Genomic DNA, 23,436 nt, shown 5'->3' with positions numbered 1-23,436 from the left:
GTTTCTTCCACCCCCGAATATTTTTATCGCTCTTGTCGAATTTTAATAAATGATGGGATTGTATGTCGCGTTTAAAAAGGTGTGTATATTTTTTTCTTCGGAAAATAATTACAATATACGTACTTTCATAGTTGATAAAAATATAATCAGCTTTTACGTCGCCATCTAACTGCCTCTTTAATTACATCTTACATCCTAATTTCAGGAAACATTAAAATCTTATAATGGCTATCAAGTTCTCTCTTTGGTCTCTTTTCTTAGCTTCGCTAGTGCGGTCTCGCCATATTTCGCCACCAATTCCTCGACGAATTCATCCTTCAATTTTTTAAGACATCTGCAACACAGGTAAGATACCAACTTGAAGACGGAACATTCAATACTTTGTCGTTGCTTCGTTTTTATGCGATACTAGCGGAATCTGAAGCAAAACGTGCACATTACCTTCTATAAACGGAATCAGTCCTGAATTTAGCAATATCCAGGCTAGGAGCGTGAGGCCGATGAATAATGAAAGTATCCGGTAAAACTATATACCTACAATTTCAGTTATTCATTCATTCGGACATATTAATAGAAGCACAAGTGATTTCTTTATCCACAAGCAAAATTATCGAGGCTTACTTATAACCCAGCGCCGTTAAGTGGGTCACGAAGGAAACTTTATTCCACCCAAACCCGACAAACCTTGTGTCATAGCGCGGAGCGGATTTAGAGACTACCATGTAAGGCTCGAAATCCGGCTCCCACGAAACCTGAAATTATTCATTCGTCGCGCGTTATTCCTATTTTGTTTTTTTGTTTTTTTTTTAATTTAATTCCTCCGAATCGCAAAGTTCTCACGCACTTCGTAAGATTCCGTGCTGTTCCGCCAAAAACTGTAATTCGTGGCGGCGTGGCCTTGCGTCCAGACGTGATAGCGAAATGTGTAGAGGATACCGCGTTTTAGAAACTTCAAAAGTTCTTCTTTATTAGCAGGAAACGTGAACCTGTAAGAGAGCCGTGTTCTCTTTACGGGGACGGAGATACGTCTCTCAGTATTACCACGAAGACTTACCTATAACGCTCGGTCTCGAATGCTGGCACTATCAGAGCCACTTTGTCCGGTTCTCCGATACCCAACCTATTGATGTGGTTCATGAGATTTTCGTATAGTCCGAACTGTGGCAAGAAATCGACGTCGAGTTGAAAGACGAATGGGGTCGAGACGTGCGAGATCGCGGTGTTTCTCAAATAATTAATCGGGTACAGCTCCTGCACGAAAAAGCAATGGTTTAGACGAGAAATACGAAAACCGTCGAGTTTCTATTCGCGGACATGATCTAAATCAATTTGTTTAATTCTGCGAGTGCGATTCAAAGCGCCTTGAGTTTTTATTCGAGAATGAAAACGGAAAATAGTATCTGGTTTGCCGTAAGTACTTCTGGAGAAATTTGTATTTTTAATAATAATTTATATATTTTTTTATTTTTAATAATATTTTAATAATAATTCTAAATTTTAATAATCTTAATAATAATTCTAAATTGACCACACCCCATCCTTGTATACGACGTGATAGGCGATATTTCTTCTAGCCCGCAGGTCCGCGGAACCTCGCACGAACTCCAAGAACTTCTGCACTTCCGCGTCGGTCAGGTAAAGCGCGACGCTTATGGTACCAGGCCAGTGTTTCGATAACGCTTCCAAGAGCGGTATCCGGTCGACGCTGCACTGGGTGACCAGAGCAACGTCCGTGGCCGAGTACACGTTGTACTCGTACTCCAACAGGAAGGGATGCGTGCGGTACAGAATCGCGGCACCCTTCTCGAACTCTCGACACGGGCTCGACTCGTTATACTGAAAATACGCGCGCTGTAAGATCGAAGAGCGAGGATACGAGATGCAGTTTCAGGATTCTCGAACTCACTGGCGGCGCACTCTCCCGCTTGTCGCAGCCGAACAGCCGTTTTCGCAGCAGATTGCCATCCATCTCGAGGAAGACGCGGTGCAGCTTGCGAAACTCGTTTACGTGCCTGTTGCGAACGTCCTGCTTTCGCGGCGAGTTCCAGTGGAGGATCTAAAAAGCACAGCGGTCAGTCGACCGATCGATCGATCAAGGCGAGCCAGGACACCGGCTTTACACGAGTGACGTACGTTTATGCGATCGGCGTCGCGGTAACACGCGTCGCTCAGCGTGTGATCGCTCAGCTGTATGTTCCACGTACACTCTATACGGTGCACGATACCCGGCCGCTCGTCGATCATCGCGTTTATCACGTCCTGATCGGCCAGGCTGGTCTCCGGTATGTAGCTTAGCACCCGCTTCGTTACGCTCTCCCACGCGCTCGCAAACCTACCGTCACGCAGCCGTCGCAGGTGCATCAGCATGATGCCAGTGTTGAAGCCACGACCCAGAGCTGGCCAGGGCCTCTGGCCGTAGGACAGAGCCTTCACGTACCAGTTGCTCTGATTCTCGACCAGGCCCAGCGTCTGCTCCGCCGAGAACCTGGCGAACATCCTCCAGAGCGGGTACACGTCGCTCAGCACGGTCACGTCCGTGTCGAGGACGAGCACACGTTCCACCTGCATCGCATCCGGTAGTATCAGCTTCAGAAGGCCGTACACGCCCGAGTAGTGCTTGTTTGGTATCCACGAGACCCGCGGCACCCACGTCTCCGCCCCGTAGAACGTTACGTTTACTGGAAAATGATTCGCAATGGGCGAGCGGGAAGAGAAGAAAGCCCTTTCCCTCGTATCTGGCTCGTACCGGGGACACGCGTCTACCGAATGTGAATCGCGAGGGGAAATGCTTGTTACATCAAGTCTGTAAAAAACGAGATTTCAGGAAAGCCAATGCAATTGCGTCGAGAATTCAAGAGGCACGACGAAATAGATTTCGTAATTTCGGAGCAATTCAATTAAATCAATTGAACGAATTCCGCGACTGTGAGTTCGCGCGGTAAAAATGCACTTCTTGTTTCTCTCTTTTTTTTTCTCTCTCTCTCTTTCTTCTTTTTTTTTAATGGCTTTCGCGCCGCGTTAACGCACGACGGATAGAAATTAGGTTTCCGTAGCTGCCGTGTGCGTGGTGTCACAAAGGGTAGTAGTACGTGTCCCCGCTCGCGCCCTCCTCGTAAAAGCGTACAAACCATGCGGCAAATCCCACGTTTGGAACACGGTTGAAAGGGTTCTCCTCGCAGTCTCGTCGACGAGCAAATGAAAGTGCAACGGATTCGTGCGATAAAACAGGATGGACTTCACCACGGTTACGAGGGCGAACGTCGAATTGTATCCGGCGCACACCATGGCTACGTGTATCGTGTCGCATTTCACCTTGAAAATGCGAAACGTCACTCTTGTCGGCGTGCTGCACCGCGTGGCGAACCGAGGATTATCGTAAATAAGGCCCTAACGAAGCGTACCTCGATGGTGCTCGTTAATCGGGATTCCCCTTCATTGGAGCGATCCTCCTTTGTGCGGGGGTGCGATCCTTCCACCGGCGATGACCGCCATTCGCTTCCCACGTTTACCCTGCCTATCTGCGCAGTGGGTACTGGAAACAACGGATTGTGATGTGTCCCAGTCGCTAAAGCGGGGGTAGATCGATGATCTGGACGCGGTAATTAATTTACCGTTCAGTAACAGGTACAGGTAGAACACCACGGACGGTACTAGGACCCCCAGCAGACACCCTAGCCATGATCGAGCCATTGTAATGTGCCGCACATGCTTCCCGATTCGCGATATGGTGTCGCGACTTTAAACTAGACGCAAGCCGGGATCTACGGAATAAAGAATTAATTAATTGGCTCGATTTTCTCGCATCGGTGCATCCAGACTAGCAAAACCGATATAATTCCATGCCGCGTGCAGGTGAAAGGAGAATAAAAATATCGCTTGATAGCGAATAATTGAATCTAATTTCTCATCTCGATGCTCGTTCCAGAAATACGAATATTTCAGTAGCGAGTTAAAAGGGTGACTATTTTGCGTTGCCGTAAATTCGGTTAAATGTTTGATAATATCCCAACGATACCGAGAAGAACATATCGATAAACGCACGCCTCGTTCATCTGTCTCGCTTGATGCCTACCAACGCGTGATGAAAGTCAATAGATCATATTTAACGTACCGCTTTATATGAATATATATTACACCTAATTTTCTCGCGCTACACAGATAACGCACATCACGAGCGCGCCCCGCAAATCATAATCCATGCAAATTAGCGGCGCAAATGAAAACGTTATAATTATATATTGCTTGCGTGGAATTTCTGAATAATTATACCGCAAGAGCGCAAGTCAATGCGTCAGCATTCGGCACGCGGAGGCAGCCGTTAACATGTCATAAATAGCACGCGGTAAATGAATGAAACTTGACACATTAACTGCTCGCTGGCCGGCGCGCAATAAGTCTAAGTCGGTTTTAATAACATTTCGTTCCCTTTTTACGCCCGGTTTGTCGATTATTACACTGTGAAGCTACTATAGGGAAACCCATGATATATATATTATTTTCGCTGCACTTTGTACCCCCGAAACATGGATATGTTATTTGATCTATTTAATTAGCGTATAATGGATGAGTGTATTTCAAGAATTAATTATCGTCACTCATTATAACCATAAAGATAATTCGATTGATGGAGAATTAAATTGCATTTCATGTTAAACGAGAAAATAATATTGTAGACGATGGACGACTTTAGTTATTAGCACTCATGTAGCTAAGTGAAGAAGCAAGATAAAAATTAAAATCCAATCTTGATACAAATTGGGACTCGAAAATAATTGCGGATTTAATTGAGAAGTGGAAATCAAAATCAAAGGTGTAGACTATCCGTAATATCTTCGTCCTGCTTTTTTTGGAACGTCCTGTATCCTTCTTGGCTGCTAATCGCGCACATGTGACCCGGTTTACATTCTTGGACAGTGACGTGCTTATACGCCCGTACACTTGGTGACAAAAAAATGACCACAGTTTGGACCCGTTTCTTTTACGAGCTGGCTTCGCGAGTTTGTCCGCAGTTATATTACGACTTTGCCTTGACGTGATGAAATAATAAAACAGAAAATTATTCACAAGAGCACAAATAAGTGACAGTCGCAAGACACTTATTTTTCTTACAAATAAGTCTCAAACACTTTAGGAACGCTAGTAAAACATATTAAAGGAAACGTTAATATCATATAACGTAATGTAACACTATAATTGAAATCTCACAAACTTGCGAAATGAAGAAAAATGAAATAAATATTCAGTCATGCAAACTGTCATGCATCCTTCTATTTTTCTAAAATTTATTATTCTCTCGACTTCTTAAATAATTCGATTCGAACATTACGAGCAGCGAAACCGCGAGTGCAACGTAAACATATACGTCAGTCACTATTATACTAGTGATATCGCATCGCAAATTATTACTAACACGGAGTGCGAGTTACGGGCTGCACGACACATGCAGATAATAATAACGACTAAATATGTGCATATACATATACATATATATATATAGAATACGTACCAGCACCGGCTCAATTATCGTCTACCGTACTGTCATCCGGCGTTGGTCGTCGCCTGGAGGTACGGGAGCACGCGTGCACTCACGTGAACTCTGCGAGTGATGCTGAGGATCCGCGTGGTGTCGTCGCACTCCTCGAGGCACCACCGCCGCTTATCGTCGTCAGTGATGATGCAAATCGTCGCAATCAGACGTCGCGACGACACGCACTCCCGTAGCAGGAAGCTCAAGCGCTCGACGCGCGAGTAGCCCGACCGACGCCGGAGCGACGCGACGCGACGTCACGACGGCGGCTCTACGCGCTCGATCGAAGCTCTTGAGCTCTCATGAGACCGTCGGCAACGGGCCAGGCCGTCGTTCCCGGCACGAGATGGCAGTTGCATCTCTGTCAGATGCAACAACGAACGGTGCCCGCAGCTGCCGGGGTGGCACCTCCGCGGATAAATCCCTTCGTGAGTCCTCCGGGAGGACCGAGTTCCGGGAAAGGGGTGGAAATGCGACGACGGGATACCGTCCGTCGTTCGTGGCGAGTTTGAGAGAGGATACTTTATTCTCGCGCCTGGAGTAAACTCCACCTTCTCTTATCTTATTGTACATATCGTATAACGTTATTACATATTTATTTAAAAAAATGATGCTCGAGGCGAGCTTGCGCTGTCGCCTTGCGAAGCGACGCTGCTCTTCTAGTGTGCAAAATATAATATATTTAAATGTATTTAAATAAGTCTAGGGATGAAACGACGACCCTGCGACCGCGGGGACGATGGTCGACCGTAGGCGGATAATGTGGGATGATGCGACGAGTAATATCGTACAAAAAACTCCACGTCCCGAAGAATCTCCTAATTGACGGAGGATCTCCTAATTGATCTCCGTGGCTCTGCTTGAACTCGTGTAGGGGACGGGCTCTTCTTCCTCGCCGATCTTCCGCATCCGCTGCAGCTCCGCTTGCCTGGTCCTAGAAAATAATTATATCGGCATGAAACTTTATCCACTGAAATTGCTGATGAATAAAGTGAATGATAACGTACCTCGCTAGGACTTCGTCCTGCTCGCGCTGTTCTTTGCGACCCTTGAGGATTCGGTATCCGACGCAAACGACTATCAGCAAGATGGGTACCAAGCAAGCGAGTATTATACCGGTCGTAACACCCGCCTGACGAGAGCTGTACTCCTGCTTGCCTGCGTAACAAGATTATTGCTAATTAGTATTCGTTTGAAAAAGAAAAAAGACAGTCGAATCGAAAGACAGTCAGTCTTCGGATGAATATGTCTAGCGAACAAGTCGCAAGTACTATAACGGTAAATTACGTGGATGCGATCGCCGATCGCGATCGTTATATCAATTAACAAAATGCTAATTTTTTTCATTTTCAATGTTGATAATGAGGAAAAAAGCATGTATCGCAAATTAGATTTACTTTTGATTTCGAGATACGGATAATTTCGGGAGGCTTTACGGTGGACCCCATTCTATCCGGCTCGTATGCGATGCATTGTTTTCCTGACAAGCGCCGATAGAATAGAAGCGGGGTTTTGCTTAGATTAAGCATGCGAAAACAATCCGTACATCTCACGGGTCTTGACGGCGACCCGGGCACCACCCCCGCAGCGAAACCCGTGAACGTGCCAAGGCAATCCACGCGCAGATCGTTCTCGTGTGCCGTCGTTTAACCCGGACAAAACCACCCTTCTATTCTATCATTGCCGTTGTTGGGAAAACAATACGCCCTGGATCGTTCGAGCGGAGTGGCGTGAAAGGTATTAAGCGTATCTCAACCCCTTGATTATTGGCGACGCTTATACTTGTAAGCGCCGACTGTGATAAACGGTGATTCCGCTGATAATTCGCGAACTGGGCGTTGATGATTAAATAAAATTTCTTAAACGCAGGATGTGGGGGTAGGTGTTCTAGGAAGAATTGATGACTCCGGCGGAAATTTCCATTCCATCTAATGCCGTTCTGTCGCTGCATCGTAATTGCGTGAATTAGTTTCTCCCCGTAATCGTAAACATTCTGCGCATGCATGTGGAATAGAAATTTCCCGTCGTCCGATTTAATGTGATGTATAAAATTTTATTAACACAAACCTTTACAGTAACGTGAGCGCAAGTACATAACATGATTAAATTGCAGTGGTTGTTACGACATCGCGCCAACTGGTTATAATTGTAATTAGATTGTTGTTACTGTTTAGTGCCACGAAGCCACTGCGTGGCGTTTTATGCGTTACATTAATTGGTATTAGGATTATCGATAGAGCGATAATAGATTGTGTATTCCAAGTTATGCACTCTAACAATTAATGCCGCAACTATTTCTATTCCACAGCAAGAACAGTAGTTTTCGTATCGTGTTAATTACGCGTGAGAACATTGAAGCAACGCTGAACATGGAAGTAACAATGAAGTTATATTTGGCACGTCGCGCGCAACGGTATAAAAAAAAGACTTATCTGCAACTAATTTTTTAACGCTAAATTTTGATCTATTTCGTATGAATAAAATCGTGAAGAAATTAATTCCGTCTACAATCTATCTATAATGCTAATTTTGCATGTGCAGGATGTACGTTATTATCTGCAATCGCCGTCAAGATACACTGTCATGGTCGCACACACGCACACATATACATTCAGTAGACACACACGAACACGCACACGTACACACACACATATCCATTGATTCAAGTAACGACGCGTGCGGATGGAGCAACCCTCCTGTCGCTGGTAACAATATCGTTTCTACGCTACAACCGCTATTGAGACGAGCACACGAGTTCAAACGTCGCTCTCTTTGGTGGGGCTGCCCGTTTTTCTAATCGAATCCGTGCCCGAATCCGAGCCCGAAGCCGCGGGCGAGTTGGGTTCTTTCAGATCCCACTCTTTGTCCTCGAAGTCAACGTCCGGTCTATTGGGCAAGGGCTCATGTGTGCGGTAGACCCTGTCGTAACTACGTCGCTTCTTAGTGCCGCTATTAGTCTCGACCGTGCTAGCGTCACTAATAGGAGTGATGGCCCTATCCTCGAACGACTTGATCTTCGACAACGTGGAGTCATTGTCGATACCGGATTCGCGGCCGGTATAGCCCCATGACTTCGTGGAGCCACCCCGCTTCTGGTTCCTTCGTATGTAAAGGAAACCGCCGGCGATGCAAGCCATGATGGGAACTAACACGGCGCTAATAATGCCCATTACAGTCCACGCCGTACGCTGAACGTATTCGATGCGACCTACATTTATATAATAAGCATCAATCGTGGCGCACGAGAAGGCATGTCGGCTTGGGAGTCCCATCGAAGCCCCAGAAGGGAAACAAGGCATCGAGACGGACGAGAGAAGAAGAGAACAAGAGCAGCATTCGGTAAATGAAAGTTCCTACTGCAATTTGTAAGTTAAAACTCAATGGAATTGCGTTGAATCACTTAACGTCGCTTCTTAGAGTTAAACTTAGAATTCAACCGGCCTGATCTCTCATTCCTTCCCTTATCCTCCGACTTCGTTTAGGATCATTAAGCGGGGCTGCGGGGCGGGAATCGCAGCAAGGAGGAAATTTAATGCATCGAACAATAGTATAGGAATACTCACGAAGACACTCCGTGTATCCGTACTCTGGGGTGTTCCATTGACCCTCCGGTGTGCACACTCGACGTTGATCGCCGATGAGAGTAAAGTCCTGATTGCACTCGAAGCTCACTTTTGTCCCAGGGATGAACAGGAAGTTGCTCTTACGCCCGAACCGCGGTGTCTCCAGTACACCACAGGATACGACTGAAAAAAATTAAGTCCGCGTGTATTACATATGTATGATTCAGACTTCGCGGTAAGTTTTACTTACTTTCTCTGTTGTTTAACGCTCTGATCTGGGTGTAAGTGTCGTAGTAGTTTCTGGTAAAGTGCGCCAAGTCGCGATTTAAGGTCATAACGTAATCGTACTGACACTGATACGATTCGCCGCACAGATCCATCGCGCGATTGATGTCGTTCGTTCGATTCGGCGGCAGTATCTCCTTCGGGAACTTGCGGAATTCCGGCAGAAACGTACGATTAGCGTAATAACTTGCTGTCCTACCGAACTCTCTGTGGAATAACGCGACTCCTTTGAGCTTGGTCTCCTTGTCCTCCAGCATCCAGTGCAACCCGAAATCTCTGTGAACGGTCTCCGAATGATTCACGCTGTTGACGGGGACCTGATATCCTGACGGGTTTGTCAAATCGTCCGTCACATCGAAATTCCAGATGCCGAATAGCCCTTTTGTTTTGTTCTGTACAACAGATAAATAGAATCTCCTAAAAATTTCTAACCGATGCATCTTGATTCTCTTGGTGTACTTATTGTTGGACGTTCGCCGTGCTTGTTATTAATTAATATTTTATTAATTACGTGAAACATATATTATATTTGCGTGATGCAACAACATGTACATAGCGCATTCGTTCCTTACCAGATACGTCCACGGCAGGTACGTTCGCGCGGATATGAAACCCTCGTTTTCCACGACTTCCACGCCAGCACCGGTGTCGAACATGATGATGACCTCGCTCTGGTTCAGGATGTACGTGGGAGTGTAAACCACAACTCCTGTGAAGTGTTGGAACCTCAAGGAGGGTCGATCGAAGTATACTCTCTGACCATCCGCAAAGACGTCGAGTCGATATCGCCACTGTGCGTGCTTGGGCCGCAGACGAACCTCGATAGTGGCGGAATTGTTTCCTCTCGCTGTGCACATTATAGACAATGAAATATTAAGATATCTTCAATGATCTTCCGAAAAGTATAAAGCTTCGAGATTCTACTCGTTCTTCCAGGAAATCCCTAAGATGAAGAAACAAACCCTCATACCTGCCACCGACGTAAGATGCGTCGCCATCACCGCACCGTGAATGTTGTCCGGCAGTTGTTCGAATCTACCCTGCACGTCGAGCTTATCCCTGAGATCGTTCACCCGCAGCAGAACGAATTCACCCTTGCCGTTGAACGTGTACTCGACACCGTCGAACGTAACGAAGTGCGGATCGCCAAACACCGTCGCCACCGCCGGAGATTGATAGGCGATGCAATCTTGCGAGGGTCGCCTTTCGAAACGGAACGTCTCGCAACCTACCGCCTGTTCCTCCTGCCATAAACAACACGAGTACATGGGCACCACGTCATGGTACCAGTGCGAGAGGGTTGGCACCTTGTTAGCCTCGTTCCAGGGGAAGTAGCCCAAATTGTGCGATCGATGCGGTCGCGATCCCCATTGCTGGTCGTACGTCAGCATGAGAAAGCCGTTCCTGTCGTAGCAGCATTGCTGCTCTGAACCATCCAAGCTGAAAGTAATACATTAAGTGATCATGATTACTTATAAAAAATTGCCTCAAGCGCTTTGCTCGTAGCGCTTGCTACGGATATAGAATGGATCACTCACTTGGGCGCACCGGTCCTAACGCAGTGCATCGCGTGCTGGTTGTAATAACAATCTGGATTCGAGTCCTTGTCGCAATTGTAATCCGGGAGGAATCTTCCCTTGTCGTACAGAGCGTGATCCAGGATGCAGGGGCAAAGCGGCACCTCGGCGGCGAAGTTTTTCAGGTATCGATCGTTCATGATCCATTTGTCGCAGAGCCTCTGCGACCATTTCGAACCGTACAGCCGTTCCCATTGAGGACTGAAGTACCATCCAAGGGGGATCGGCCTGCTCCACAAGCTCCTGCGTTGGAATTAAAATTGAGAATCACTTAAAGGTCGTTCGAATTAAAATAAAGAAGCTTTTATCGGTCTCCTCTGCGAAACGTACGGCGTTATCGAGAGTCCGGAAAACAGTTGCGGTTCCGTCAAGTTAATTTGGATGAATCCAAACGCCATGTCTATGTGCTGCGGATTGTACTCGTTCCGGTACTTGGCCGGTTTGATGACGTAATTGCCGATGTTGGTATACGATCTCTGAAACACGTAAGAACGTAATCGATTATTCATCCCATTCATTTGCCATCGGGGATTCGTTATCGCGTACCTCCAGCGTCGTGATGAATTCGAATTCAGGCGTCGTCTTGGTCTCCCTGTATCCCCACAGCGAAATCTGTACCCCCGCGCCTATGTTGCTCGTCAAGTTGTACGCGTTCCATGTAAATTTGATTTCCGGTGGGTCCTTCCTGTGAATGGCCTCTTTATCGGTAAAGATAATCCTCTCCGTCGCGGTCGCCGGGGTCTCTGCGGGCGGAAATTTCATACGCTCTTATCACGAATAATAAAATGGCATCACCATGTGTCACGAATAATTAATGTAGTCGAAAAAAAGGGAAAAGGAGAAAACGATGGCGAGAGAAAAGCGAGGGAGATCTCACCGACGAAGTACTTTCCCTTCCAGTCGTAGGTCCCACTGTCGATGGCGATGTAGAAACGTATGTAGCCTTCGTACTTGAGAAACGGTTGCACGCAGATCGCGCGGTTCCTGTCGATCACTGTGCCTATCACCACTTCGTGCTCGAAGCGGCACTTGATCTTTTGGGTCTCGTTGAAGCACGGCCCCGTGATGTTGACGACAGTGCCGCCCAGCATGTTACCGCTCTCCGGGGCAAACACCAGCGGCAGGTGAGCGCCAGCTGTGCATCATCGTGTGTGAGCATCATAATACATTGTGCACTCTGATCAGCGTAAAAAAAATCCTCGCGCTCCTTACCGATGTCCTTGTTGCAAGTGCCCAGCATTATCTTTTCGTCGATCCTGAAGATGTGTCGGCCCGGGAAGCCGTTCGCCCACCCTCTACTCGTCAAGTCCCGTATTGTGGTCGCCTGGGAGTAGGGCTTGTACTCGTAACTCTGAGTGCCGTTCCCGGCATTAAATCCCACCTGAGATGAATGGGTTTCGTGAGTAAGTCACTTATCTCGCGAGATGATTTACGTCTCCCCGACAGTCGAAATACTCTTTACTTCAGCGCGTTTCCTTATGTAAGCAGCTTTTAGCAATAAACAGTGGAATTAAGTAAATCGGATCTAACGAAAACTCGCGTGAAAGAGTATGTTGCTGCAGGAGGGCAGAAGGACGTTCCGCCGATCACGCTTACATATGCAGCAACTCCGTTCTCGCCCGTGGTCGTGTCACCCCCCGCCTCCGTGTGGCTCGTCCACTGGAGATTGAGGTAATTGAAAATAGCGTAGGTGAAGACCTCGTCGGTGGCCAGAATCAGTTGGAACGTATTGGTTCTGTGGAGGGACAAGTCGATACCACCGGTGAATGACATGTTTTTCCAGGTGACTATGAGCGCGTGCTTAGGCATGAAGGAATCGGCGCCAACAACACCCTGACGAATGTCCCACATCACGCGCTCCCGCATCTCCACGCCGAACTGATCGGTTCGGCCTTCCAGGTCCCTCTCGAGCCTGAGGAATGATCTTTGGCTGTAAATTTCTGTCGCCATTCGCGAGAATGCGCAAGAACGTGCTAATTTCGTGCGCGTACCTGAAATACACTCCCGGCTTCCTTTGATCGATGTCCGTTTCTCTTATTTTACCGATACGGCATTTGCTGAAAAAGATGCCAATGAAACTGGGATCGTTCTTTCTAGGCCAATCCTTTATCGGGAAGACGAGCGGATACGTGAGATGTTCCGGTGGGTCGCTGAATTCCAGATAACCGTTCACAGTTAACTAAAACGTTACGTAACGTCTCATTATCTTCGGCAAACGAAACTCTTTGCTTAAGAGTGAAAAATGTGAATGTCCGAATAATGAATTGAACTTTCGAACGTATTCGCAACGTATCTCGATATAAATGCATATAAATTTGATTAAAAATTTAGTTGAGTACTAATAAATAAAACAAAAATAATCTAAACAATTAACAATTATGCAAGTAATTTTTGTAAAAAGAAATACGATCGTACTCGTGTGTAATTGAATCTAAAGCCAAAGAAGGGCAACTGAAAATTTAGATTCTTGTGTATCTGGAGCGTCGTCGCCTGCAAAGACGACTGATAATCTCCTCTCCCATCGTGGCCACCCATATCGAAGTACCAATACATGAACTGAGATCTAATCTCTTTCAGCCTGGTGTCCGTGATTTTATAGTTCGGTACGTGGTCCTCTGGGCGAGGCGCGTATCTGTTAGCATCAGGTGAATCCGAATCTGCAAGTGCGCATCGTACAAGCGTTGAACAAAATTGTAATAATAACAATAACAATCCTTGATATAATATATTGCAATCGCAATCGCTAGGCGCCATTAATATCATTATTTTTTATATTATTCAATTTTTCTATCATTAATGATAACAAATTCATAATCGCAACCCGATTAAAATCGATGGTCGATTTCATAGAAGCGCATAATCTATTAAAACGACTCGTCACATCCAATGAATCATCCCCGATTCACGTTAAAGTGAGTAACTGATAAACTCCGCGATAAGCTGCGTGATACGGATTGCCTCTATCATACGTAAAGAAAAAGATTCGGACACGTAAATCGCGCGTCAAGAATTAAATCTTCTCGAATCGCGATTTTCAAGAACGGGCGATCTCGCGTGGGTGGATGTACACGCATTTTTGCGAAATCACACAAATCAAATCAGGTGCAAACGGATTCCGCGCTCGTTGTTGTTTCTTCGTTACTGTTCGTTACGAAATCTCGGTCACGCCCATTGATAACGAATTACTTACCGTATCTCACATATTTCCCATTCTTCTCGTTCGCCATTTTACCGGCGATACCCTGAACAGAGGGTGAATCCGTCCCGGATTCATTCTCCGTTGAAAAAGTGTTTTTGCTTTCCGGCAGGATCTGGACCAGGTCGTCCTCGCCGGCCGTTTTCTCAACGGGGGGCAAATCCTTTTCTTCCACGGCGAGATCCTCGATTTCCAGAGGCGTTTCCTCCTCCTTCGTCACATGCAACGGCGATGCGTCATCCCCTTCCGCATTATGGTTCTCGATCGACTCCGGCAAATTTAATCCGAATGCACTTTCGAACGTTTCGTTCGCGTTTTGCGTCGCGACGACGGGACGCGTTGTGAGGAATGAAACGGCGCAGACGGCGAGGACAATCCACAGCGGCAACGCGAAAACGCAATCGGGCTGCTTTCGCGACGCCCGAGACCGCATTTTCGTGGGAGCGGAGTGATGAACGAACTAATTACCTTAGTACGCACGACGAAACTGAACTGGGACCCGGGTAACAAGTTGCGATAACGATGCTGATATCATCGGCTCTAATGATAACGCGCATTTATCTCTTTACTACAGGTAGATGTACACGGCGTTGATACGCGTTCAACAGGAAAAACGACGAACGCACGCGTCCCACTTAGAAAAAGGGCGTATCCACTCGTCATTGAGTGAAAAACAGGCGTTGAAAAATCGTTTTGCCGACGAAACCTCGATCCTTTTCGCTCGTTGTCGCATGTGCATTGACGAAAGCCGATACTTTAGAGGCAAATTATTTATTCGGTCTCTGCAACTGTCCGGTATTTACAAAGCAGTTTTTCTAGTACGATTAGAGAGTTCGAAAAATGTACCAAAATCTCTTCCTTCCTATCTCTTCGGCGAGACGAGACGGATTTTACAATAAAACAATGTGCAATATATATAGCAAATATTATATGAAGAGGCGACGCACCTCGTCTTTAAAACTCTAACGACACTTTTTACATGTATGCATCGCTCGTGCCGGGGGGGAATAATCGTATGTTATTACGTGTATAATAAAAACGTTACGTACGATTCTCTTGTATTCTCGGGTATGTTCCATATCGCGGCTTAACTTAAAAAAAAACGCGTAGAGAGAAAACGGTGCGCTTCGATCCTTCCATCTCGAGGTTTTCTAAAATGCGTATGAATTTTTTTCATGCTAAAAGTGTTATCGCGCTACAAAAATCCATCATGGAATAAATATACATATCAACAGTAGATAGATACGTTTACATAATGCGGCATATACACATTGCGTTCCGGATTCGAATACACGGCACGTTAAGCGGATTCTGTACGCATCGTTCGGGGGGAGGGGGTTCACCTAGATATGTATACTGCAAGGATCTTAAAAGTAGAGGGAGTTATGCGGGATTTTTTGTACTGCACAGTATGGTATCTTATGTATCAATATTGTCCAAATGTTTACAAAAAGAAAACTATATTACATCTTTCTTTGTTTTTCGTTTTTTCTTCATTTTTATGCTGTTCGGTTGCGGGTATTTTTCGATTGACAGTTTACATATCACAGAAGAAATCTACAAAGGAGTCATCACGCGGGGGAGAAATCCAAAAGAGTTAAAAACTGGGAAAAGAAAATGAGGGGGAGCGGAGTTTTGCGATACTGAATATATCCGGAGGCGGAGACGTGTCCGAATCGCATCACGTGTGTTCAACGGAACCTACGGCAATGTCGGTATAATATTGCGGACGTGAGCCGTACACTTGATCATTAGGTGAAAGGATTTTTTGTAACGTTTTATTGGTAATGAAATAATCTCTCTCTGTTACGGTTGATTCTCTCTTTAACATTACGAGGTCGAGGCGTTATCTCCGTTGCTCTCCATTGCAAGTCCGTTCATGACAAACGACGTTCCCAAGCCGTATAGGTGCCCGCAGTACTTTGCATCATCAATATTATCTTCAAAAAACATCTGGAAGATCAAAAGCGACCAATTAGCATCTCGCTCGCAACTATTTGATGAATGATAAATCACTTACCTCCCGCATTTTAAAAAAGACCATTCCAGTGAGGAGAGAATCGGAGCCAGCTTGATGCTGGGGACCCACTCTTTGAATTTCCAACTGTTCCGCCACCTCTTGTAAGCCACCCTTTAGGTTCTTGCACGATTTCATCAGATACTGCGGGCAGACGAAAGTGAAAGGATGAAAAACGTGCAATTTCATGTGCTTCTCACGTTGTGCTCTTCGTTGATTGCACTCACTTTTACATCGTATATCGTCGGGAAGTATATCCTGAGGAGCTCGAAGAATTCGCTCTCCTCCTGTGGCAATTTCTGATCCGTGAGGAGTTTCAGTAAGTATCCGAAGTCGTAGCCAGAATGAAAGGACAGCCACTTAATGTCGTCGACAAGTACGATTCCCGACGTCATCAGTAGCTCGGCGAACTCTAGAGGATCGATGCCCTCCTCTTCGTGTTTCTTGAACTGTATACCACTGTTTTGTAGCATGTCTATACTATCCTGTGCATACATGTCTTCACTAGCAACAACAAAATGTACATGTCTCATTACTAGAATTGCCAAAAAAAAAGTTAAAAAACGTCACGCGATCCAGTCGCTTCGGCTCGTCGCGAATCGCTTGAGCCGCCGCAGCTCACGTGTACTCACTGTAAATTGAATTTAAAATTGAACTGCCATGTTGTATAGCTACCGCCCGGCGTGTTTCCCGATTCGTCGAGGAATGTGAGGCCAAGTTGAATTATTCGCAAAAGATCCACGTTGCACCGCAGCAGCTGATACTGGTAGTCTGCGTTAGTCCTGAATTCACCTATTCCAGATTCAAACAAAACTCATACTCGTGGTTCTTCATGTTTATCTTAGGATTAGATAAGATCCTGCGACAGCGTCGCCTCCCTTACCGATAGGTCTAGCCACGACACCCGGAAATTCCGTATCCATCGCGATGTACTGATACTGCTGCACGACTTGACGAATTGTACGAAACTCCTCTTCCAAGTTGTGTCCCCATACATCTCTGATTCCACATTCCTCATTACTCGGCATGGTCCCCCCTCCCTTCTGCTGTCCTATCGGGTTGGTCCCGCCTGAAATGTTTTTTCTAGTTGAGCATCATTAGCAAAGAGGAAACGCGCTTCTCCTCTATCTATCTTCCGATGAATTAAAATATTAATTGAACACTCTTAAAGGAATCTGTGACAGATGTCAATCTTTTAACACCGGGAACATGAAAGGGAGCATTTTTACTAAAAAAACAACAATTTGTTCAAGAAGACATAGAACTAAACTTGTCCATCTCATGCAGTCAAATACACAAAATTATAAATGCATGTACTAAAAGACTGACTTCTTTATTTGCAAGGTGTTTACATTCTTAATCGATCACGTTACTTCCTAAAGCTTGTCTAAACCGCCTCTGCCTGTAGCGCACCTTCCAGTGGCCGTGCACTCTTCGCAAATTTTGTAAAAACACAGGCCTTCTCCGGCATCAACAGTGTTTGCATGTTTCTTAATAGCTTCACGACGCGTATTAACATGTTACGTACTCTCATCCGCTCGAGGAACCAAAACTCTCTTATCCAATCGGAATTCTTTACTTGCACAGCTCGAAAACTCCCAAGACTGTACGACAGCAGCACAGAACGTTACATGTACAACGCATCATTCGCAGTGCCTGGAGGCGCAGAGGCATCGGTACGTTTTTCTCGATTCCAGACAGAAACTTAACTGTGTGCATGTGTTTTACGCACCGGTAGCTGAAGGCATGGTCCTGCGTTCACCGGGGCTGCTCTTGTCCTCAAATTGCCTCCGTCACGGCCTTTCCTTCTTCATATCACTGTGGAGCGACAGACGGTCATTAGAACTCGGCGGCGGTAAAGCGAAAAGATTGCAGACGCGACTCATGCAGGTCAGCTATAAAAATATCCCCGCCAGGACTGAGAGGGACCAGCGTCAGGCTCTCAATCTACGTTGCGCTATCAGCAGGTTATGGGCTCACGGGTAAACAACGGCGATCATCACAGTGGACGTCGCGCGAGGGTGAGATGCGGGGTGCGAGCGCGAGGGCACGGACACGCGCGAGAACGAGAGATCGCCGTAGGCGAGCAACGCGCGACACAATACTCAGTTTCTCAGAGAAGTTTATCATCGGACGCGGTCAGGTTATGTGGCTCGTAGGGAACGTGAGGCACCGCTGTCGGGGGGTTCTCGCGATCGGATAAACGCCCGGCGAGCCGTACCTCTCAATATGATGTATTCCTGGCTGGCAATACACGAATACGAAGCGAATCAATCGAGACTGCACCGTCGAACCTGCGGTCCTGTTATGTCAAAGCATGAACAATTCAAACGACTCCTGACGGCACAGTATACAATAGCGCGGAATCGCGGATCTCTCTCTCTCTCTTTCCGTTTCTCTCTCTTCCTCTGTCAGCGCCTTTTTCAGGCAGGCGCTGCCGAAGCGGAATGCGCGTGCGCAAGGTAAGACTGTTACCTAGTGAAAAAACTATGGCCGCCCGGCGAGTCATACTCGCTTCGTACTACTACTTCATTTTTCCCGGGAAGATAGAAACTCATAGAGATATTTTTAATGCTACTTAAAGCGATTTTTCTCATCTGCGGAATAACAGCCGGCTTCCTTAAATGAAATATCGATGCGGAACATGGTTATCAGTTTGCAGCCGCTGACCATCCGGTGGATTAGAGGTTACGAACGCTTCAGCGGGAAAGTCAGTTCCAGGAAACTCCGCTACGAGTCTCTGGTATCTCTGAGCGAAAAGTGACGCAATCAAGGCAGTAATACGATTCAAATGCGGGATCGGAAACAGTTCTCGGTACGTTTCGATTTATATCAAATTAAGCTGTTATTTTCAGGTAATGCGCTCTAAACATAAAGATCTCGTTATTTATACTATTTTCAATGGCACATTGAACAAATGCTCGTGATTCGACTGAGCAGCGTGTAAGAGGAGACTCGATCGATGCCATTTAACCTCGAGTCTTAAGTAATTGCGAAAGAAAATGGTAGAAAAGGAAGAAAACAAAAGAGGCAATCTTCTTATTTTCCGCATACGCGCTTTGTTTCAAACAAAATTACAACATCTCGTGATTGTCCTCGAAAGGCTCTGTTGTGTGCTAACGTCCTCTTGGCGATCATCGGAGCCGCGGCGGGAAACTGGAATTCAAAATGGAGAACGCGCGGACAATGGGTGCCGATAATTACGCTCAACTTGACATCAATAATTGGTAAGTGACATGATGAATAATTGCTTAATAAGCGGAACAAATGTTAATTCGTGCGGTCGAAAAGCGTTAGCGTCTAAAGGTGATAACGTTCACAAGTATGAACGTAAATATTGCGTAAAGTACGGCATTATTGATAGACTTTTCCACGCGCTCTTCCGTGCGTTTTCAATTTCGTGCAGTGCGGAATAAATTTACTTCGGCTATACAAGCGGAGAAATAATGATTTTTCATTGAAATTATTCGACATGAGGACGCGAGTGTGATGCGGAAAATATTTTCACTACATTCCGACGCGGCATTTCCATAAAAGAAATTATATGCCGTGTACACCGCGTTACGCTGCATTTATAAATTTATTATATTAAAATATGCGCCACGCCAGAGATAACATAGTGCCGTATATGTATGTGACCGTATTGTTTCTTCAGCGCGTATTCAGCTCCGCGTGTTACGTGACGCAATGTTTTCTCCCGTATCCATGAAAACCAGCAAAATCGACGTCTAAGTTTTTACCCTGCTAAAAATAATGGCAACTTTATTATCCCCTTTTCAACATCCCGATTATTATTACCTGGCTAATTATATCACCGTGATTATATTATCAGTTCCGAAAAAGAATATCTCCATTCTTGAAGCTCTGGAAAATGTATGAGAACATCCTTTAGGTAAATTCATAAATTTACAGCACACGTGTATACGCATTACAATTTTAACAGACATTATTATTTATGATCCCGCGTATTATTGTGCCGCAAAGCGTTGCGTAGATCAGCTTGCTTTAAAAATTAACGTACAAATCTTGCCATTACATTCCTCGTACGTTACGCTAGTTTTCCTCTTGGTAAAATTCTAAAGTGATATAGCAACTTGTCTCCTACCATATAACTTAGAGCAACTTCCTCCATGGAAGCTATCTCGTTCACGCAAGAACTTGCTCTAAGTTATGCAGATCAGAAAGCGATCCTCTTTGCCGCTGTAAATTGAAAAGGCCGGAAGCGATCAAGAGCGTGCACTCTGATGGGGCCTAATATCTTTCTATCAGAACAAATAACGATGGCCATCAATCGTGGTAACGTTGTTTCGCGACTTGCTCGAAATTGAATTGATTCATCAATACAGTGAATGAATCTAAAATGATGTAACTTAATATTATCATAATTTAATACTGATCATAGTGATTATAAAATAAGTAAAGTAAGTAAAAGCTTAAAAGTTTTTCAGAAATTATAGTTTAAAAATTTTATGCACAAATTTGAGGCTAAATAAGTATTTTAATATCTTTTTATTTTTCGCTAAGCTTAATAGTTTATCTTATATATAAAATATTCATAATTATCTCGATTTATTTTAATTTTATTTGCGATGTACATATTTTAAAATTTTATATATTCGCATATACACTCGTTTTACGGAAATTTGTTTTAAAAGATATGAGCATGTTTTCTCTGCTTTGAAGTATTTTGAAGAAACTTAAATTGCGGAACTCTCCACGAAGAAGTTATGTCCCCTGGTTAAGCAAATATTTATACGTGGAGCTACTCTTTCACCGACATGCAGATATGTTAATTTTTATCTCAACGAGCCGGGTCCTTCCGCATATGCAAACTGCACAAATATAACGGTGAAATCGTCAAGCTGTGCCCAATTAGAAGGACAGAATATATATGTAGGACAGCTAGCAAGTGCATAATATTTGTTATATATATGACAAGTTGCATATTACATAAACAATACTTTCTGCTGTAGCTGCGAGATGAATTTAACTTTTTATTTTTTATGACACCTGCACGGTGAAAATTTACACGTTAAATAAGGGGTAAAAGACATTTACAATATATTTGATGATATTTAACAGATCACGTGTTTCTATTTTTGTCTTATCAGAGTTTATCATTGTGAAAGTCGTGTTCTTTTACCGAAAGTTCCTCATTAAGTCTCAGCGAAATTTCGTTTAGTCAGTTTTGTGTGTTGCCGATGAACACATCTGCTCGCATTCTTCCTTGGTCTGGAAATTGTTTGCGTTTCCGAAACAGCCACCGTATAAAAATTCGACGCATTTTCCTGAAACTGCATCCCACGCATATTTGCGAAAATGTCCTTTACAGAGACCAGCCTCGGCGCGCAAGGAGCAAACTGTAGCAAACGAATGTAAGATCAATAGACTGAAAAGAGCGAAGCATCGAATTACGCACAGCGCATTGTTCTTGCTAGTTTCCATCGCAATTTAAGAAATCGTGTCCAACTTCAATATTTTGTTTCTAACGTATTGTAGCTTTTAAATCTTAATCTTGTAGAACATTCAGATCTTTTTCGCATTACATCAACAATTTATATTGTATCAATATGACGGAAGATCGATGCACTGAATCTATGAAATTCAAGACGAGGAAAAGACGTGGCAAAAAATACTCACATAATGGCTGGACGAATGTCTCCGTCTTCTCCTCTTTTGCATCAACATGCATTAACACGCCTACCACGATAAATGCAAATAACAAGCACGTTTTCAAGCCCATCTTCGTGCATATGTGGTACCTCGACTTTTGGTACCTCAACACTTGCTCGTTTTCTGAGTTTCTTCTAGAGTTCCCCTTTTATAAACTGTTGTGAGTGCGATTCTCGCGGGAGGGGATTATCATTCCCCCACGACGAAATAAAGTCTAATCTTATTTACGTGCGCATGAGAGAGCTTATAAATTGTTCAGGCTGATAACGCGCGGCACGTCTATGCGCAAAATTTGCGGTAATGTTCTAATGCGGCTCTGTCAGCGACATTTTATACTTTGTCACATCGCGGAGGTAATCGCTCGATAATGGCAATGCGGGTAAAATTGCGCGAACTCTCGACGTGTTTATCGGCGTGTGACTACGCTTGCCACGTGCACGAGAAAAAGGTACCAATCGCAGAATTAGCTGCGTGTACCGATCTTACACACCCCGTATGGAACCAGCACGTCGCTCACGGCTCGTTTCCGTCACGCTTAAACACAGGCTCCCAATCGCGCACGGTATAATTTCTGTATTATAACTACAGATGCGTGTGTGCCCCGATGCTGGCTGGTTATATGCCGCACCTTGGCGAGAGAGAAATCGTTTTGTAATATCTAGCCGTGTTATTAATATGGATCCGTAACAGATCCCGCAAGTGTCACGATACTAACGCGCGAACGAGACCAGCACATAAATGAGAAAAATTTATTTATCTCCCGCATATCGAAACCCAACATCGCGCGAGAGGTATTGCACACGTTAAAACACAAAATTCACCCGATGTCACGTACACACGGTCGGTTTTTTTTTATATATCAAAAAATACATATGCAAGATGTACTCGACATGTGACACGCGTATTGCAACAGAATCTCTTCTCTCATTTATATTTATTTATAGTCCATTTTCGATTATTCAGATTATGTTCCCTCGGATGATTGGCGATCTTCAAGAGTTTTGCAAACAACAGAATTCGATATTAAACGGTTAACGATTTGTCTAACGATTTATCGGATCCTGTGAACCGTGAAACTACCAACCGCAAGAGGAAACAGCATCTCTTCCGTTCTGTAACTCACGCTACTAATATATATGCCACCATCATTCTCGTAGTGAGTAGCGCGGATTGTTACCTGTCACCATACACATACTGGTGAACAAGTCCGCCGCCAACAATTAGATTGAATTGGGTTGGAAGCGAGATGCATTACCGCCTCTTGTGTCCGTGGCCGCTTTAGGACCGTTGCACGTGCTAAACGTTCTGCCCGACGAAGGGCGATCCATTCTCGAATCGATACCGCGTACGCCTAAACATTTGCCGCAAATGCAAAATCGTTCATCTTGTCGAGCGGCGAAGTTGTTCCACAACTGGGGATCTTAATCACGGCAGTTTCCCTTGAAAATTTCATTTGAAATTTCCAGTTTGTTTCCATTCCATTCCGTGTTCGCGGATTTACCGTGCGTGCATTTTGTCGTGACGCCACGACTGCAAATTCAAGTGCTGCACTCGGAAAATAGCCGATTCACTTATCTTCCTTCGGATTTAAGTGTCAC

General features: G+C 45.0%; 4 protein-coding genes across 5 annotated transcripts; all 4 read right to left on the bottom strand.

Moving 5' to 3' along the window:
- Positions 1-121: 121 nt before the first annotated feature.
- Positions 122-5,788, bottom strand: LOC105279310 (LARGE xylosyl- and glucuronyltransferase 2). Its single transcript, XM_011338983.3, has 12 exons — positions 5,507-5,788; positions 3,612-3,761; positions 3,402-3,532; positions 3,129-3,312; positions 2,134-2,678; positions 1,907-2,056; positions 1,534-1,836; positions 1,055-1,251; positions 845-986; positions 622-752; positions 442-534; positions 122-334 (listed from the first exon to the last, which is right to left on the bottom strand). Exons 2-12 carry the CDS (start codon positions 3,688-3,690, stop codon positions 232-234), a joined length of 2,058 nt encoding a protein of 685 aa, XP_011337285.2. The 5' UTR covers positions 3,691-3,761; positions 5,507-5,788; the 3' UTR covers positions 122-231.
- A 246-nt stretch (positions 5,789-6,034) lies between these two features.
- LOC105279312 (protein mesh) lies at positions 6,035-14,826 on the bottom strand. Of its 2 annotated transcripts, XM_011338986.3 has the most exons (15): positions 14,143-14,826; positions 13,368-13,609; positions 12,944-13,131; positions 12,549-12,864; positions 12,165-12,333; positions 11,830-12,087; positions 11,499-11,695; positions 11,283-11,428; positions 10,914-11,195; positions 10,346-10,815; positions 9,948-10,222; positions 9,341-9,767; positions 9,091-9,273; positions 6,535-6,685; positions 6,035-6,461 (listed from the first exon to the last, which is right to left on the bottom strand). In XM_011338986.3, exons 1-15 carry the CDS (start codon positions 14,579-14,581, stop codon positions 6,365-6,367), a joined length of 3,840 nt encoding a protein of 1,279 aa, XP_011337288.1. In that variant the 5' UTR covers positions 14,582-14,826; the 3' UTR covers positions 6,035-6,364. The 2 variants fall into 2 exon arrangements, with proteins under 2 accessions (XP_011337288.1, XP_011337287.1); XM_011338985.3 differs by lacking the exons at positions 6,035-6,461; positions 6,535-6,685 and adding an exon at positions 7,565-8,735.
- Positions 14,827-14,909: 83 nt separating this feature from the next.
- Positions 14,910-18,544, bottom strand: LOC105279313 (CCR4-NOT transcription complex subunit 7). Its single transcript, XM_011338987.3, has 7 exons — positions 18,387-18,544; positions 17,898-17,983; positions 17,049-17,234; positions 16,798-16,957; positions 16,393-16,669; positions 16,169-16,309; positions 14,910-16,101 (listed from the first exon to the last, which is right to left on the bottom strand). The coding sequence occupies exons 2-7, from the start codon at positions 17,911-17,913 to the stop codon at positions 15,979-15,981; spliced, it is 903 nt and encodes a 300-aa protein (XP_011337289.1). The 5' UTR covers positions 17,914-17,983; positions 18,387-18,544; the 3' UTR covers positions 14,910-15,978.
- Positions 18,545-21,337: 2,793 nt separating this feature from the next.
- Positions 21,338-21,980, bottom strand: LOC105279314 (trypsin inhibitor). Its single transcript, XM_011338988.3, has 2 exons — positions 21,806-21,980; positions 21,338-21,525 (listed from the first exon to the last, which is right to left on the bottom strand). Exons 1-2 carry the CDS (start codon positions 21,906-21,908, stop codon positions 21,344-21,346), a joined length of 285 nt encoding a protein of 94 aa, XP_011337290.1. The 5' UTR covers positions 21,909-21,980; the 3' UTR covers positions 21,338-21,343.
- Between the last annotated feature and the right edge of the window lie 1,456 nt (positions 21,981-23,436).

Source organism: Ooceraea biroi, chromosome 5 (assembly GCF_003672135.1).
Source record: "Ooceraea biroi isolate clonal line C1 chromosome 5, Obir_v5.4, whole genome shotgun sequence".
Classification (NCBI taxonomy): Eukaryota; Metazoa; Arthropoda; class Insecta; order Hymenoptera; family Formicidae; genus Ooceraea; species Ooceraea biroi.
The sequence above is the reverse complement of the archived record's forward strand: the minus strand, read 5'-3'. Positions and strand labels throughout refer to the sequence as shown.

Coding starts and splice junctions, on each gene's coding strand:
- LOC105279310 (XM_011338983.3), bottom strand. CDS start 3,690: ATGGCTCGATCATGGCTAGGGTGTCTGCTGGGGGTCCTAGTACCGTCC. Junction 535..621: donor TTAACGGCGCTGGGTTATAA/GTAAGCCTCGAT, acceptor CTGAAATTGTAG/GTATATAGTTTTACCGGATA. Junction 335..441: donor ACTGATTCCGTTTATAGAAG/GTAATGTGCACG, acceptor CCTGTGTTGCAG/ATGTCTTAAAAAATTGAAGG.
- LOC105279313 (XM_011338987.3), bottom strand. Junction 16,958..17,048: donor TGTCGTGGCTAGACCTATCG/GTAAGGGAGGCG, acceptor AATCTGGAATAG/GTGAATTCAGGACTAACGCA. Junction 16,670..16,797: donor AATTTTAAATTCAATTTACA/GTGAGTACACGT, acceptor TGTTGTTGCTAG/TGAAGACATGTATGCACAGG.
- LOC105279314 (XM_011338988.3), bottom strand. CDS start 21,908: ATGGGCTTGAAAACGTGCTTGTTATTTGCATTTATCGTGGTAGGCGTG. Junction 21,526..21,805: donor GACATTCGTCCAGCCATTAT/GTGAGTATTTTT, acceptor CGTTTGCTACAG/TTTGCTCCTTGCGCGCCGAG.
- LOC105279312 (XM_011338985.3), bottom strand. CDS start 14,581: ATGCGGTCTCGGGCGTCGCGAAAGCAGCCCGATTGCGTTTTCGCGTTG. Junction 12,865..12,943: donor AAGCCGGGAGTGTATTTCAG/GTACGCGCACGA, acceptor ATCATTCCTCAG/GCTCGAGAGGGACCTGGAAG. Junction 10,223..10,345: donor GCATCTTACGTCGGTGGCAG/GTATGAGGGTTT, acceptor TAATGTGCACAG/CGAGAGGAAACAATTCCGCC.